General features: G+C 44.2%; 1 protein-coding gene across 1 annotated transcript in view; it reads right to left on the bottom strand.

Moving 5' to 3' along the window:
- Positions 1 to 14,177, bottom strand: part of LOC149329961 (uncharacterized) — a 30,369-nt gene extending 16,192 nt beyond the window's left edge. The window contains exons 1-4 of the mRNA XM_089559332.1: positions 14,114 to 14,177; positions 4,991 to 5,063; positions 1,039 to 1,093; positions 66 to 224 (exon numbers count right to left, since the gene is read on the bottom strand). Of these exons, the coding sequence (XP_089415458.1) occupies positions 66 to 224; positions 1,039 to 1,093; positions 4,991 to 5,063; positions 14,114 to 14,177 (351 nt within the window). The remainder of the gene's footprint in view (positions 1 to 65; positions 225 to 1,038; positions 1,094 to 4,990; positions 5,064 to 14,113) is intronic.
- Positions 14,178 to 14,311: the final 134 nt, after the last annotated feature.

Here is a 14,311-nt window from a genome sequence, read left to right as displayed (position 1 = left end):
TTATCAAGCTTAAAGAAACAAATTTATAATGGGGTGGTTGAAAAAGAGGAAAGATCGTCACTTACATCAGCAATGTGCTGCCTTTCAAAATTCTTGGGGTCATCCTCGTAGGGCACAGTGCCTGTGGTGAAGCTACCCGCGGCAGCAGCCAAGAAGATGACCGCTGCAACAGCCAGCTTCACGCTTCGAGTTTCCATAGTCTTGATGCGAGAACCGAGGTTGTCCTGTAAAACAGGTTTGCATACCAAACCATTTCAACGATGCTCAGGTCCCCTAAATATAAAAGTGTATGACTGCTCAGAGGAATGCGTCCTGTAGTAAATTCTACACTAAAGTTAGTACCTTGTGGTTCTAATGCGGCATGAGGTACGCTAGATATGAACTACAATAAAGAGTTCTTGTCACGTATAGCTTTATAAAGATTCTTTATCGAATGCGCTCAATATGTGCTGTTTATTTTTGGAGCTACCTGTAATTTGCAAGAAGAGAAAACAGACTATTTTAAAATAAAGCATGTTCACAGCAGCTCATGTGCTCAACGTAACCATTGTTGCAAATTTTTACAGGAAAGTCCTCTTACATCCAAGAAGCAGTAGAAGCGAAAAAAGGTCGTAATCATTTCAAGATGATCAGGCAACGCTTCAGGCATCATAAACACAAGATCTAAACAAGGAATACTGGTAAACTGTAAAGAGAAATAACGGCTACAATAAATTTTTAATATTGTTCTGAGCCAGACACGAGGTAGAAAGAAAATGTCCGGGCTCCCTTTGAATGTGGACTTAATTACACGCACCCATATAAGCTATTACAAGTCTTCGTTTTGTTACTTTCTCCCGTATCACAAAGCGAGCATATAAAATTTTTTCATTAGCAGGATGAAATAGCAACTGCGAATTTGAAGCAAACATTTATTCCTCTGAATTAAGGGGCGTTTGTGTTATAAAACAGACCAGGAGCATTACCTGTTATTTTTATGAATTACGCTTTTTAGCCCAGTGACAAGCGTCACTAATATGGAAAATTTGCTCATTTTACCCCTATGCTGTACATCTCTGGATGCCTCGCAATACATCGCAATAGCTGAATTATACTGAAAACAGAATGATCAAACAACAGCTTAAACGCCGAACGCAACACCAAAACAAGAGAAGCAGAATCTACATAAAAATTGGCACATCAGGTGCTATAAAATTTTCAAGGGCTCGGTAAGCGCACTGTAAAACCGATGGTTGTCATCGATAGTAATTTGTGCCACAGGGAAGTGGATGAAATCAAAGTATCTTTTAATACGATAAATAAGAATATGCTAGTGTTTTTAAGGAGCGCATATACTTTCGGAATAAGCTCGAGACGCCGAGAGACATAAGCGATAATGTGTCATAAAGCCCGCTCTGAAATGGTCATGATGACAAGTCACATCAACAAGGCACATTTGAGACATCTTGCAATGTACAGCATAGGAGGACAAATGAGCAACTTCATATCAGTAACGCTTGCCACTGGGCGAAAAAATGCGCAATTCACCAAAATAACAGGTAATGCTCCTGCTCTGTTTTACACCAAAAAACCCCCTTATTTCTATGCAATAAATATTTGCTTTAAATGCGCAATCGCTGCTCCATCCTACTAATGGGAAAAAATTATCTGCTCACTTTGTGAAACGGGTAAAATGAAGTGAAGAAATAACTTGAAAGGAGTGATATGTGTTTTCGCAAAGCAAAGGTTTGTGAGAACTGCATGCGATGCAGTAGTACTGCATCGCATGCAGTTCACACAAACTTTTGCTTTCGAGTTTCACGTTGACTTTTGCTGGGCTAGTGTTTTCCTTATTTCCTAGTAGTGATTAGCCCCGCTGCGGTGGCTCAGTGGTAACGGCGCTCGGCTGCTGACCAGAAAGACGCCGGTTCGACCTCGGCTGCGGCGGCCGAATTTCGATGGATGCGAAGTTCTAGAGGCCCGTGTACTGTGCGATGTCAGTGCACGTTAAAGAACACCAGGTGGTCGAAATTTGCGGAGCCCTTCTATACGGCGTCCCTCATAGCCTGAGTTGCTTTGGGACGTTAAACCTCAATAAACAAAACCAAACCGAAGAGTGATTTTGAAGCGAAAAGCTTCACTAGGCTAGTGAACAGCGGGTCTGGCGTATGCTCAGTGATTAGAATTAGCCACAGCTACGCATGCGAAGAACCGAGTGACGTCACAGAAGAGGCGCAGGTGGTCGGAGCAGCGGCCGCCGCAACCACCGCCGCGACTCCGCCGCTTGACCTGTCGGCGCAGTCGCGCGCTACTGCGCATGTGCGCCGCCTCCTCACCGTCGCTACTACTGCGCGCTCGCCTCTTCGCCACCGTTCGACCTTTCGTTGCAGCCGCGTGTTTACCACAGTTACTACGCATGCGGAAGGAGGGCTATATAACGCACTTGCGTGCACTGTTATCGTGGTGCTCCCAGTGCATTGTGCCCGAACTACGACAGCCACGACGTCGAACAAAGCACAACTGCAGCATTTCGCTTGTATATCCAGGCTTAAATAGAGCTCAGTCACTGCCAATTTCTTCTATTTGTACTGTGAGTAAGGGTTTTCCATTTCGTTTGATTTGTTTGCGTTCTAAAAATTTTAATTGCTGTCAACTTTATACAATGTGGCACTATATTTTTGCGTTCGCTTCGTTTCTAAGATGCGCTGAGTAGATATTACGCAGTATTCCTATTCTTAGGGTCCAACTCTGCTATCTTTTGTCGCAGGTTACACTGTTCTTGTCATCACTGACACCCCGAGCATGCTCCAGTATATGACCACAAACAAACAGTAAATCCTCGTCTCCTTTGAAGCATTTTTTGCAGCAACTTTAACTTTGTAATTTAACAGTTGTTTGTCTATTCACCAGCTAGAAAGGACGATGAGTGTGTCTCTTGATTATCTGTCCCTAATATTTCCTTATCGCTCCAGGTTGTGTCACGTTTGTTTGAAGTGTCGCTTGCCCCTGTTTATCGCGTCTAGTATCGATATATTTTCCGCGTTTCTTACTCTGTTCTTTCTTTAGGCCTCTAAGTGTAGTACATACGGCGGACGACTTTGTAAAAATTAAAGTTGGCAGTTTGCTTTTTGTGGCGTTGTTAGTTTCTCGTTCTCACCCAGCGTTTCAATGCAGCACAGCATACTCCTTAATAACCAAGTTCTGCATTCAAAAATCAGGTCCATATATTGCACGTAGGCCGCATGCGGTTCATCCAGAAAAAGAGCGCTATCTCTTCTATATTTGTGTTATCGGGGACACGGGTGAAGCAGCGATATTTGTTTAGCAGAGCACTAAAGGCTTGAAGAAATCACTGTCGGGAAAACCGCGAACTCCGTTGCTGCCCCGTGAAATTATTATCTGGGTTTGTGCATACCCGGAGAAGCCGGTAGCAAGGCGGTAGCGCACACAGTGGGGCGTGACAAAGTATTTTCTTAAAAAAAAATAATCAGTAGGAAACACTTCCATGCAGCGTGAAACGTGTCTATGAAGCGCACGGCCGGGTATAGCACCGCTGCACCCGCATATAACACGAAGCGGATATGCAATGCCTACAACGATCGCACCGCCACTTCTGCTCAATCGTGCCGAAATTCAATCTTAACGCAATTCACGGGAGTCATGAAAGACACTTAAGTATTGTTAGTGGTGCGCACACTAAAATGACCCGGGCGCTCCTAATACACAGCCTACACGTTAGGCTTGTACTTTTCGTTTGACTGTGGGCGACTCGTTACTCCATATCCTCCGTGGGTTTCAGTGGTGCTCAGAAAAAAAGAGCAGTGGCCCCGACTGTCTTTAGAGATTCCCAATTAGTAAAATCGTGGCGTTAACACTGTATCGTTTCGTTTAAACAACTTCTCCAGCTCTCAAGATTCTTCTAATAAACCCACTTTTGTCCAAGGGACCAGGTATTTGGCCATCTGCTTCATAAAGCTCACAACGAGAGCCTCCAACGATTTTTCAGTATTCCGGCCAGGTGTATATCACACGAGGCATTAATACTATGTCCCCTGCCAGTTCCATTCTTGTAAGCATTACAACCTTGCATTCTTGATTTTATGCTCCAGGCGTTCAATTAAAACACACCTAGTTGAACCAACAAATCCGATAACGTCAACTTCTTTTTCCTCATAGGTGGCTTTACTGAAGAGGTGTAGCCCTATCATTAGTGCAACCGCTTTTTTCATCCAATTGAAGACAATGCAGCGGCACAATATTAAAGCGTTCCTTCTAGAACAAACCAATTGGATGCCGTAAGACACCATAGGCTCAATACCAATGGAGAGACACAAGCAATTCTCAGTTATCACACACGGTGCTTCATCGAAGACTTGACAAAATTAAAAAAAAATACTTTTGGAATTAGAACAGCGCTTTTCTTACATAGCATTGTCAGTGGTGCAGTACAATACTAAACAGCTCAGATGTGGTAATTAGCAGGCTGGTTAACTAGTAGTGAATAGTTCACTTACTATTACTGTTAGCTCATTAATTATTAGAAATGTGTAGCCCACAGAGGGTCGTACACATAAGTTTCTAGAAATTCATAAATGCTGTTACTTTGAGCACTGTGGACAAACAAATGTTGGCTACATCGCGCCAAAATACATTCACTTCGGTGAAGCTTGTATGCAAAGCAGTCTCTCCGGTGCACGTAACTCATCGAAATAGCCAAAATTTGTTGGGCCAAAGCGCCGAAGGTAACCACGTTTCCGAAGCACTACAACGGCTATACATACTGCAGTGGGCTACACGCCTCCCTATAATTAAGGAGCGCCATAGCAATAGTTAAAAACTTAGCTATTAAATATTAGTCAGCCAAAAAGCTAGTTAGCACGTCTTATAGCTATATTCTTTTGCACTACACCACTGGCAAAGCTATGCCGGAATAAGCGGTGTTCTAACTCGAAAAGCCTATTCTTAAAAACTGCGGAAATTTTTGGTTAAAGACCCTGCATGCATCACTCACCTTGATATGCAGAGCACTGCGTGGTCCGTCGTCCAGACTCCGTCTGTGCCCTTCCAGAGCTGGTTGCTTCTGCCTGGAAATGGAGCGGAGCAACGCCCACTAGATGAAAGTGATAGTGGATTTGTGTGATTCCACATATCTCGGACAGATGGCACCTGTCCTAATTGGCGGGAAAATTCAAACGAGCGCTGTCTTGTAGTGCGAAGGTTGGTTATGTGAGCCACTTGGTTCGTAGGGAGCAGGGAAGAGCAATTTCCGCAGCAGGCTTTCACCAGAGCCGTTCTTTCCCAGGCGTCTGCAGAAGACAGAGCCATTTTTTTAGACTCGCAGTGGTCGGTTGCATGTTTCTGCCCATATTTCATTATCTCTTCGTCAGAATGAGTTTTTTCTATCTCCCAAAAACGTCAGCCAGCTATCTCCAGTCGTGAGCAATCTTGTTCGGGGGCCGCTTATGCGCCGAAAGTTAATGTACACGGTTGTCAACCACTATCATATCGCGGCATGCACTACGTTCGCTGCAAGCCTCAGTTCTTGCAGTTATGCACTGATCACATCTCGGGAAGTCATTTTCGGTGTATCGTGAGTGTCGTCAGTCGGTGTCCAGTCGTTGCTCTCGAGCACATGGAGAGGAAAGGACAGGCGAGCGGCAACGGTCACGACCGCCTCCAGGCGCTGATGCCGACATAGACTCCTCGGCACATCCAGATGTATTCTCCTTCCCTCTAGGCTCATGGAGAGCTTTCACTAACGGGCGCATATCTACCCGGCGTGTGCTTAGACGCCACTTTAGAATCATTTCCATCTTTTTTTTTTGCTGGCGGGCACATGTCCACCTCCCGAGTGCCTAGGCACCCCTTCAACTTCACTGTCATCTCGGTGTCCGCCCCGTCATTTGTCCCAGATTCCTGATAACCTTTATGCGCAGTGTGTCTTCAGCAGCAAGCGTAGCGAACAGATCTACTGCATCACTATATTTTTTTTTGGCAAGAGCGCTTTCAGTTTGCTCCTTGGATCCCCTATGCTGGGGCTGCGAGTCTAGCTCATCGCCGCAGGTCATGTCACTTTGACAATCGGGACCTACAGCACCTGCAATAAGGCTCTTAAGATCGCCTGCAGCCTTAAATCGTCCACTGCCACTACTGATTCTTTTAGCGCCCTCTTCCAGCGCGGTTACTTATCACACTGGCTGCGAGCCGTTCTCTTTAGCATTATCTAGCAACCAACTTCCGGTTTCTGCCCCTTACTTCTCCCTAGCATTTCCTCGATAACCGATTTACAGCTTTCGTAGGCCGCCAGAGGTCCTGCAGTTTCACCGCAAGCTCCACTATGATTGCCTAAAAGCCCCGAGTATTCAATTCTTTCAAGCTCAGTAGAGCTTTCCGTGCATGTTTGATCCTGCCTGAGGCCCTGTATATGGTGAACGCTTCTCTGAGCTTCCGCAAGCGAAAATGTAACGTATACTTGCGCGTTCTCTTCTTTGTTCTAAAACTTCTGCGATTCTCTATCTGCTCGGCCTGAAAAGTCAAGTGTACCGCTCTCTGAAATCGAAATTCGGCATGTGCACGGACGTAGAGGTATATATGGCTAGTTTTTTTTAGGCGTAGCATTTCTTTGTATATGTGTTTAGTGGTACTTTATCATGAGCGCAGTTATCTTTCTTAGTTCTGCAAACCTTGAGCGAAGCCGCCGCGGTGGCTCAGTAGTTATGGGGCTCGGCTGCTGACCCGAAAGACGCGGGTTCGATCCCGGCTGCGGCGGTTGAATTTCTTTGGAGGAGAAATTCTAGAGGTCCGTGTGCTGTGCGATGTCAGTGCACGTTAAAGAACCCCAGGTGGTCGAAATTTCCGGAGCCCTCCACTACGGCGTCTCTCATAGCCTTAGTCGCTTTGGGACGTTAAACCCCATTAACTTAACCAAACCAAACCTTGAGCGTGGGCGGGACGGCTGTAGCGCCTTCATTGCCGCAAACATTGCGATGAAGATGTCCAAGCCACGCGCAAGACAGTACGCCTTAGGCTGTCGGGCTGGATGGATGTGGCCTCTAATGCGTCCGTCTCGATACCCACAACCAATGTGGCCCCCAACAACAGAGTAGTTACCGAACACGTGTGTGAATTAGCAGTAGCAGTAGGAATTGTGTTGGGGCGGTAGTGCAGCATGAGAGGCAGCACAGCTGTTCCAACAGTGCGTGTAAGAACTTTTCATCCACATAATGCAGGGACTGACTGGCGATTGGATAGGTGCAATATAGGATGCAATATGGGAAGCCCCTTTACTACGAACTTGGGATACAAGGAACATAACATCGTCCGCGTAACCGTGAGCTCCGTTATAAGTGGGCTTGACTCCTTTGAAAGGAGATGGCAAGGCGGGGGACAACAGCCGCCTGATTATATTCCTTATGACCTCCACAATCAGTGCCTCCTGAGCCGGCTTTGCTACCAAATACGTCACCGGAAACAGCAGCAATTTATTGGCCTTATTTCAGAGAGAAAAATTTGGCAGTGGTTTAGCTCTGGTTAAACCTGGAGGATTTCGAAAGGAACTAAGAGAGAGAGAGAGAGGTGATGGAGAGCGCGTGGCAGCGGCGGCGGACCCGGCACGCTAGCTATGCGCCGCTACTGCGCATGCGCAACTTCTGAGCGCGGTGGCGGCACCTCTGATGCACCCGCGCAGCGGCGGCGGCGGCGCGCCAGCTGTACACCGAGTGACGTCAAGGCTCCTCCCGCATGCGCAGTATGGCCATTCGTCAGCACAGAGAAATGGCTCGGCGACTCGCGTAGTGTTGCTTTCGCAATAAAATGAGAAAATTTCCGTCATGCATTTTAATGCGGCAAACGTGAATGTCGCATCATCTCAACATGTCCTCTATTTTGGGACGAAAACTCATTTCCTTTGTTATTGCTAGGATTTTCTTCGTTCTCGTTTTGCGTGATGTCACGCTGCATCATTGTTATAATGTCTGCCCGTGTTCGCGTATGAATTGACTAGGTGGTCAGTGCACCCGCTATTTGTGTTGCTTTTCCAGCATCCATGTTTTTATAGCTAAATTTCTGAAAATACTATGTGCCACTATGTGAGAATGAGCACTAGAAACGACTGTTGTTTCTTTCTGTGTATATTTTCGTGCTGAAAATTTCTGTAAATTTACATCTCTGGTGTACAGAGACTGAGACAGTTACACGGCATTTTTCTTCGTTACCAACTTTCATTTTTATTGTCGGTTGGCGCTTACAGAACTCTGACCGCTATGCTTGATGTTTCATTTTGCTATATCTAGCTTAAAGGGCTAAAGATTTAGCACTTGTGCCACAGCAAAGGTAAGAAAATGCTGAAGAGGACGCTTTTCATAGAAACGCTCTCAGCTGAAGATATTTCTGTCGTATCCTAACCGACCAGGGAGCACCCTTTTCTCTGCTTTATTTTTATTTTTGCTGCGGTGATTACAGTTTAATATTCTGCATTGAAAGGTACTCGGCTGCCGGCAGAGACTGCACTTAAGATTCGAGAAATTAAGATTGCATATTGTGTAGCTGTTTACCCTTTCGAGTCATTTCTGATCACCATGCTAGTGATGTTCCGCTGTTGACATTTTATCGTGCTCACGACAGTAGCGGTACATCTAGTAAAGGTCGTTGTTCTGCGTGTATCAGGACGCATTGCTAAGCTGAGGACCGGAGCATGCAGGCGAGCAGTGCAAGTAGAAATAAAAAGACAGTGTCCTAGAGAGGCCCTTCCTCAGAATTGTAGCGTGTGGTGCATCAGTAAACATATTTTGCCATAGAGTCTTTCTATGTGTATCTTCATATTGTTTATTTATTTATTTATTGTACCCTCAGGGCCCGAAGGCATTACAGAGGGGAGTGGGAATACATAAAATTTTCAGTCTAAACAGCAACAACAAGAGAAAACAAAAATAAACCAGGAATACATGACAAATTGAAAACACAGGAAGGCAATAAGATTAGAATGCAGTAGGGATATATTAAAACAGTGTGTAGACAGTGAAAGGCAATTTTTATACAGTAATAAACGACACATACTCAGAAAGAAACATTAAGGACTTGACGAAATGCATTGTTATCAGAAGTACCTGCGATGTCGTGGGGAAGGTGATTCCAGCTGGCACAAGTTCGAGGTATGAATGAGTCATGAAAACATTTGGTGTGACAAGATGGGATTCCAACTTTATGACGGTGATCAACGCGTGCTGATATGTAACGTGGTCTTGACAGTAACTTAGGGTTGAGAAAGCTGTTGTGGTAAATTTTATGAAAAAGACACAATGAGGCTATTGATCTGCGGTGGGAAAGAAGTGGTAGGGACAAACTTGATTTCATGGCGGTTACACTGCTTGTTCGGTGATAATTAGAAAGAATGAAACGGCATGCGCGGTTCTGCACAGCTTCCAAATCTGAAACAAGTGAATCGATGCCAGGGCTCCAGACAGATGCAGCATATTCTAACTTGGACCGTACCAATGTTTTATAAAGTAATAATTTTATTGAACTAGATGAACGTGAGAAATTTCTGCGAAGGTACCCAAGCATGCGATCAGCGTTATTTATTATGTATTCAACGTGAGTTTTCCAAGACAGGTTACAAGAAACGTAAACACCCAGATATTTATAACATGACACGGTTTCGAGAGACACGTTGTTAATGTGATAAGAGGAAGGGGCATTAGAGAGACGAGAAATGCGTACATGTTTACACTTATTAATGTTTAGTTGCATGTTCCAAATAAAACACCAGTCAAGAATCTTGTTAATATCGGATTGAAGACAACAGACATCATTATCATCTTTAATTTCGCGGTAAATAACACAATCATCGGCAAAAAGATTAATTGAAGAAGAAATGCTAGCCGGTAAGTCATTTATATAGATGAGAAAAAGGAGGGGCCCAAGAACTGACCCCTGAGGCACTCCGGAACGGACAGGCAAAGAATGCGAGTTTATATTGTTCGCTGTTACGAATTGTGAACGGTTAGAAAGGAAGCATTGTAGCCATGCAAGGACATTAGGGTCTATGTTATGATTGCTGAATTTAAGAAAGAGAAGCTCATGCGAAACAGTGTCAAACGCTTTCGAGAAGTCCAAAAATATGCAGTCTGCCTGAGACCCGTGGTCAAGGATGCAATGAAGGTCATGTGTGAAACATATTAGCTGAGTTTCGCATGAAAAAGACTTACGAAAACCATGCTGGGCAATGCTGAAAAAGGAGTTAGATTCTAAAAAAGAGATGAGATGAGAATATATGACGTGTTCCATGATCTTGCACGGAATACTAGTGAGCGATATAGGTCTAAAGTTATCAGGAGAATGTTTATTTCCGGACTTATGCAGTGGAATCACCTTCCCAATTTTCCAATCATTGGGAATACAACCTGTTACAAGAGACTGTTCAAACAATTTAGTAAGAATTATGGAACAATAGAACTTTGTATTAATTAAAAACTTCGAATTAATGTTGTCAACACCGCAGGAAGAGGAAACCTGAAGATTTTCTATGATGCACTGGATGCCTGACGCGTCGAATACAACTGGATCCATAGGAAGAGCATCAAAAACAGGGCACACGCGATGAACAAGAGAAACATTGCTAGAAAATGCCGCAGCAAATGTATTGTTTAGAACAGAAGAACATTCGTATGGAGGAAAGGCAACACCATCAGAAGAAGTAAGTAGAATTGTTGAAGCTTCTTTCATGTTAACTACATTCCAAAATTGTTTAGGATTACTGACCAGCATAGCAGGCAGGGTGTGGTTAAAAAATGTGTCCTTTGCGTTTTTTAGCGCACCTTTGTACTCTGCAGCTGCGGAAAAGTAGGCCTCCCATCGTTGTTTAGAATTCAACAACTTCGCAGAGCGGAACAAGCGCTTCTTTTTATTGCAGAGTCTTTTTAAAACATTATTAAACCAGGGTGATTCCCGATCGCACTTCAGAGATCTTAATGGTACAAGAGTGTTAATGAGATGTTCAACGATATCCTTGAACAAATCCCAGTTAGTGTAAACAGAACGCTGTGAAAAGCCTGGTAAGTAATCGTCCAAAAAACGAGCTAGTTCGCAGTTAATAGCGTTAAAGTCAGCCCGTTTATAATCTCTAATTTGTTTAGTTGTGATAAAATTGGAAAAAATAGCGACGGGTACTGTTTCGAAATCCCGGTAACGAATATTTACGCACGCTCAGTACGACGACCTCTGCCTGCTCCTGAAATTCTGCCTCTCTCATAGGTAGTTCACCTTCGAAAAAATGTTTTAGAGACAGATTTTTGGAACAGTCTGGGTGCCCCCGTTTCTGTTGTGATATGGTAAACTTGCCTTGGAATCCATAGAATCCGCAGCTCTTTCCTCATTCGTCTCCTCACCGCAGTATTTTGTACGTTATGTCGATGAATGCTTCTGCGTCATCAGCTGACAAGACGAGCAAACTTTTTTTTCAACTTGCTGAAAAACAAATATTGCCGTGACTAGGTTTTGAACCCACGACGGAGGTGAACGGGCCCCGCCGCGGTGGCTCAGCGGTAGTTACGGCACTCGGCTGCTGACCCGAAAGACACTGGTTTGATTCCGGCCGCGTCGGCGAATTTCGATGGAGGCGAAATTCTAGAGGGTCGTGTACTGTGCGATGTCAGTTCACGTTAAAGAACCCCAGGTGGTCGAAATTTCCGGAGCCCTTCACTACGGCGTCCCTCATAGCCTGAGTCGCTTTGGGACGTTAAACCCCAATAATCGAACCAACCAAACCAGAGGTGAACGGATCAGCTGAGCTGGCCAGTGCTCGAGAGCAGCAAGCTATCCCTAGCCGACTGCACCTTTTTTTGAACTGCAAAACTCTCACGCTCTGCAGTGCAAATAGTCCAACTTCCATCTGCGGCGTGAATCGATCAGATTAGCTTAAACTCGATCACTGCTTCACCTGAGTCTAATATGGCCGCCAGACGTGCCGGCGACCCATGAAAGCAAAAGCAAGACCAGCCATTCTAAACACATGCTCTCGCACGTGTTCAATTTAACACTACCATAGTTTTTTTCTGTTGAAGTAATAACAAGCACATTTTTCGTCAATTTAGGGTAAGAGAAAGGAGAGAAAATAAAGTAACCGGATATCAAGAGTACTGAGCAAGAAAGATGTCGCGCCTCAGCGGTGACACACACGAACCACTCGCGAACACACGGGCGCCACGCCAACAACATTTATTGTCGTTCTCACATCTGCCCGACGCCGCAGCCGCTCCCCCTCAAGATTACTTAGTGATCCACTAGAGCCCTCTCGTTACATCACCCGGAACTAGTCCCTCCGCCGCCACATTGTCCTAACAAACAGAAAAGGCAAAACCGATGTTTGCTGAGAATACAAAGTGGAGAACACTGCCCGACTACCGTTGAGGAGAGAACCATGCGCGTTACGTGTGATTGAAGCCGCAGGTGGGTGTTCGCCTCGTCCGCCGAGAAACAAAGCCGCTGTAAAACGCTATGAGACATCTTTATTCCTAGAAAACACTGTAAAATAGACATAGCAGAACGCCTGCTTTTTAATTGTGCCTAGTGAATTGGCAAGACGGTGGTAAGGTTCTTGCAGTACGGCTCGTACAGTACAAATTGCTCGCCCTTGCAGTTTGCATTGTACACACTTGAACACTCTGCCGGCACTTGTGTGTCCACAGTTTCCTCCGTTTGAACCAACTGACAGCCTGCGGGGATAATGAAAGGAACCATAAATTACTGCATCATTATTGAAAGCCGGTGAAGGAGTCGCAAAAGCTTTTCGCGAAATTGCTTCGGCGGTAATGCCTAGAGATAGTGTGAGTTTGGAAATCATGAGTAATGCCCTTCACCAACCTACTGACCTCGGCCAAGAAGCACTACCTCCTACCTGCAGGCATTGCAATAAACATTCTGCTCAAAAGTATCTATAGCAATCTCGAGAAAACTGGATAGCCAAACAATGCATATAGGACATGTATTGGGCCGTGTTTTGTATATTTTCCTGGGAAACCTCAGTATGCAATTCAAGGATGAATATCAAGTGATCCAATTTTGTTCGGGGCTAGAAATTTGTTTGCAGCAACGTAGTTCGTTGTATTAAAGACGAAAAATTGTTTTACAAGAAGTAGATCTTTCAGATATACATTGAAGTGCTTCATACTGCTCGCAAGTGCCACGCGAGTTTTCTGAGATTATTAGGCAAATGATACTGTTTGGCCCGATATCACTAAAATGTATGAAGGCCTTTTCTCCTGGCCACTTGTTCTTACCTAATGCTAAAGGACATTGCCGTTACGCTGATCGACAAAAACTTGGAACATAGAAGAAAAGAACAGAAAAGAATTTAAATTTTTATCTATACCCGATATTTTATTAGTCGGGAAAACGAAAGGGGTGTTCATAAACCCACATTTTTTTACCTGAAATATTAAGCGAGATTTGTTCTTACAATGCCCCAAGCTCGAAATTTTCGGAAGAAACCAAGGGTACCGAGAGCAAAGATTGGTGCTTTTAGCTATGATTAACCTTAAAAAAAACTACAAACTTTCAGCCCTCACAATTTTTCGTGTTACTGCTACATAAACCAACAAAGTCGGCAAAGCTGGTCAGTAGGAGGCCACCAATATTGTTCACTTTCTATTAACCAGTGTGCGGTGGTGCGTAGAATGTATTGCCGCGAACAGTGTGCAGTTACGTGGAAATTTATACTATTATTGAAATGAAAACTACGAAATAACGCAAGGTGAATTCGCAGGACTAATATAAAAATCAGGGCTTCATAAGCTTTCTTTTGTTGTATCGTGTCCCTGTGTGGTTTTCTGCTGACATCATCCTGAATAAAGGTTATAAGCTTGCCTATAAAGCCATGTTTTCCAATCTACTAGAAAATAATATTGACTGAATAAAATTGTCCTTGTCGCTGAGCTACGTGCTTTACAGATGTACAGTATATTTATTTATGGCCGCTGTCGTAACCTTCGATATTGAAAAAATTTATTTCGAGTATTTTCAAGGTCAAGACATAACTGTTAACTGTTGAAAGTACTAAAACGGGAGCTTTCGGTTCAAAAATATTTTTCCTATTCCTACATGCCGGTCTATTTTAACAGTAGCCATTAAGAACACTTACCTTTATTTCCGTTGCCAAGGTCTTCTACGAGGATCAGGCAAGTCTTCCGTGGGTTTATGTACATGAGTTTGCGAAGAGTGGCAGGGTATTCTGCGGCATTCAGAGAAACGATAGTGTCATTTTGGCAAAGTGAAAAGTGAGAAATTTCGTTACTTTCACCAAATGTTTCGGCAGTATATCCACTATAGTTTTCAATGA

This window comes from Amblyomma mixtum, chromosome 9 (genome assembly GCF_055824585.1).
Source record: "Amblyomma mixtum isolate Tamu chromosome 9, ASM5582458v1, whole genome shotgun sequence".
NCBI lineage: Eukaryota > Metazoa > Arthropoda > Arachnida > Ixodida > Ixodidae > Amblyomma > Amblyomma mixtum.
This window is presented reverse-complemented; position numbering and strand designations above follow the sequence as displayed.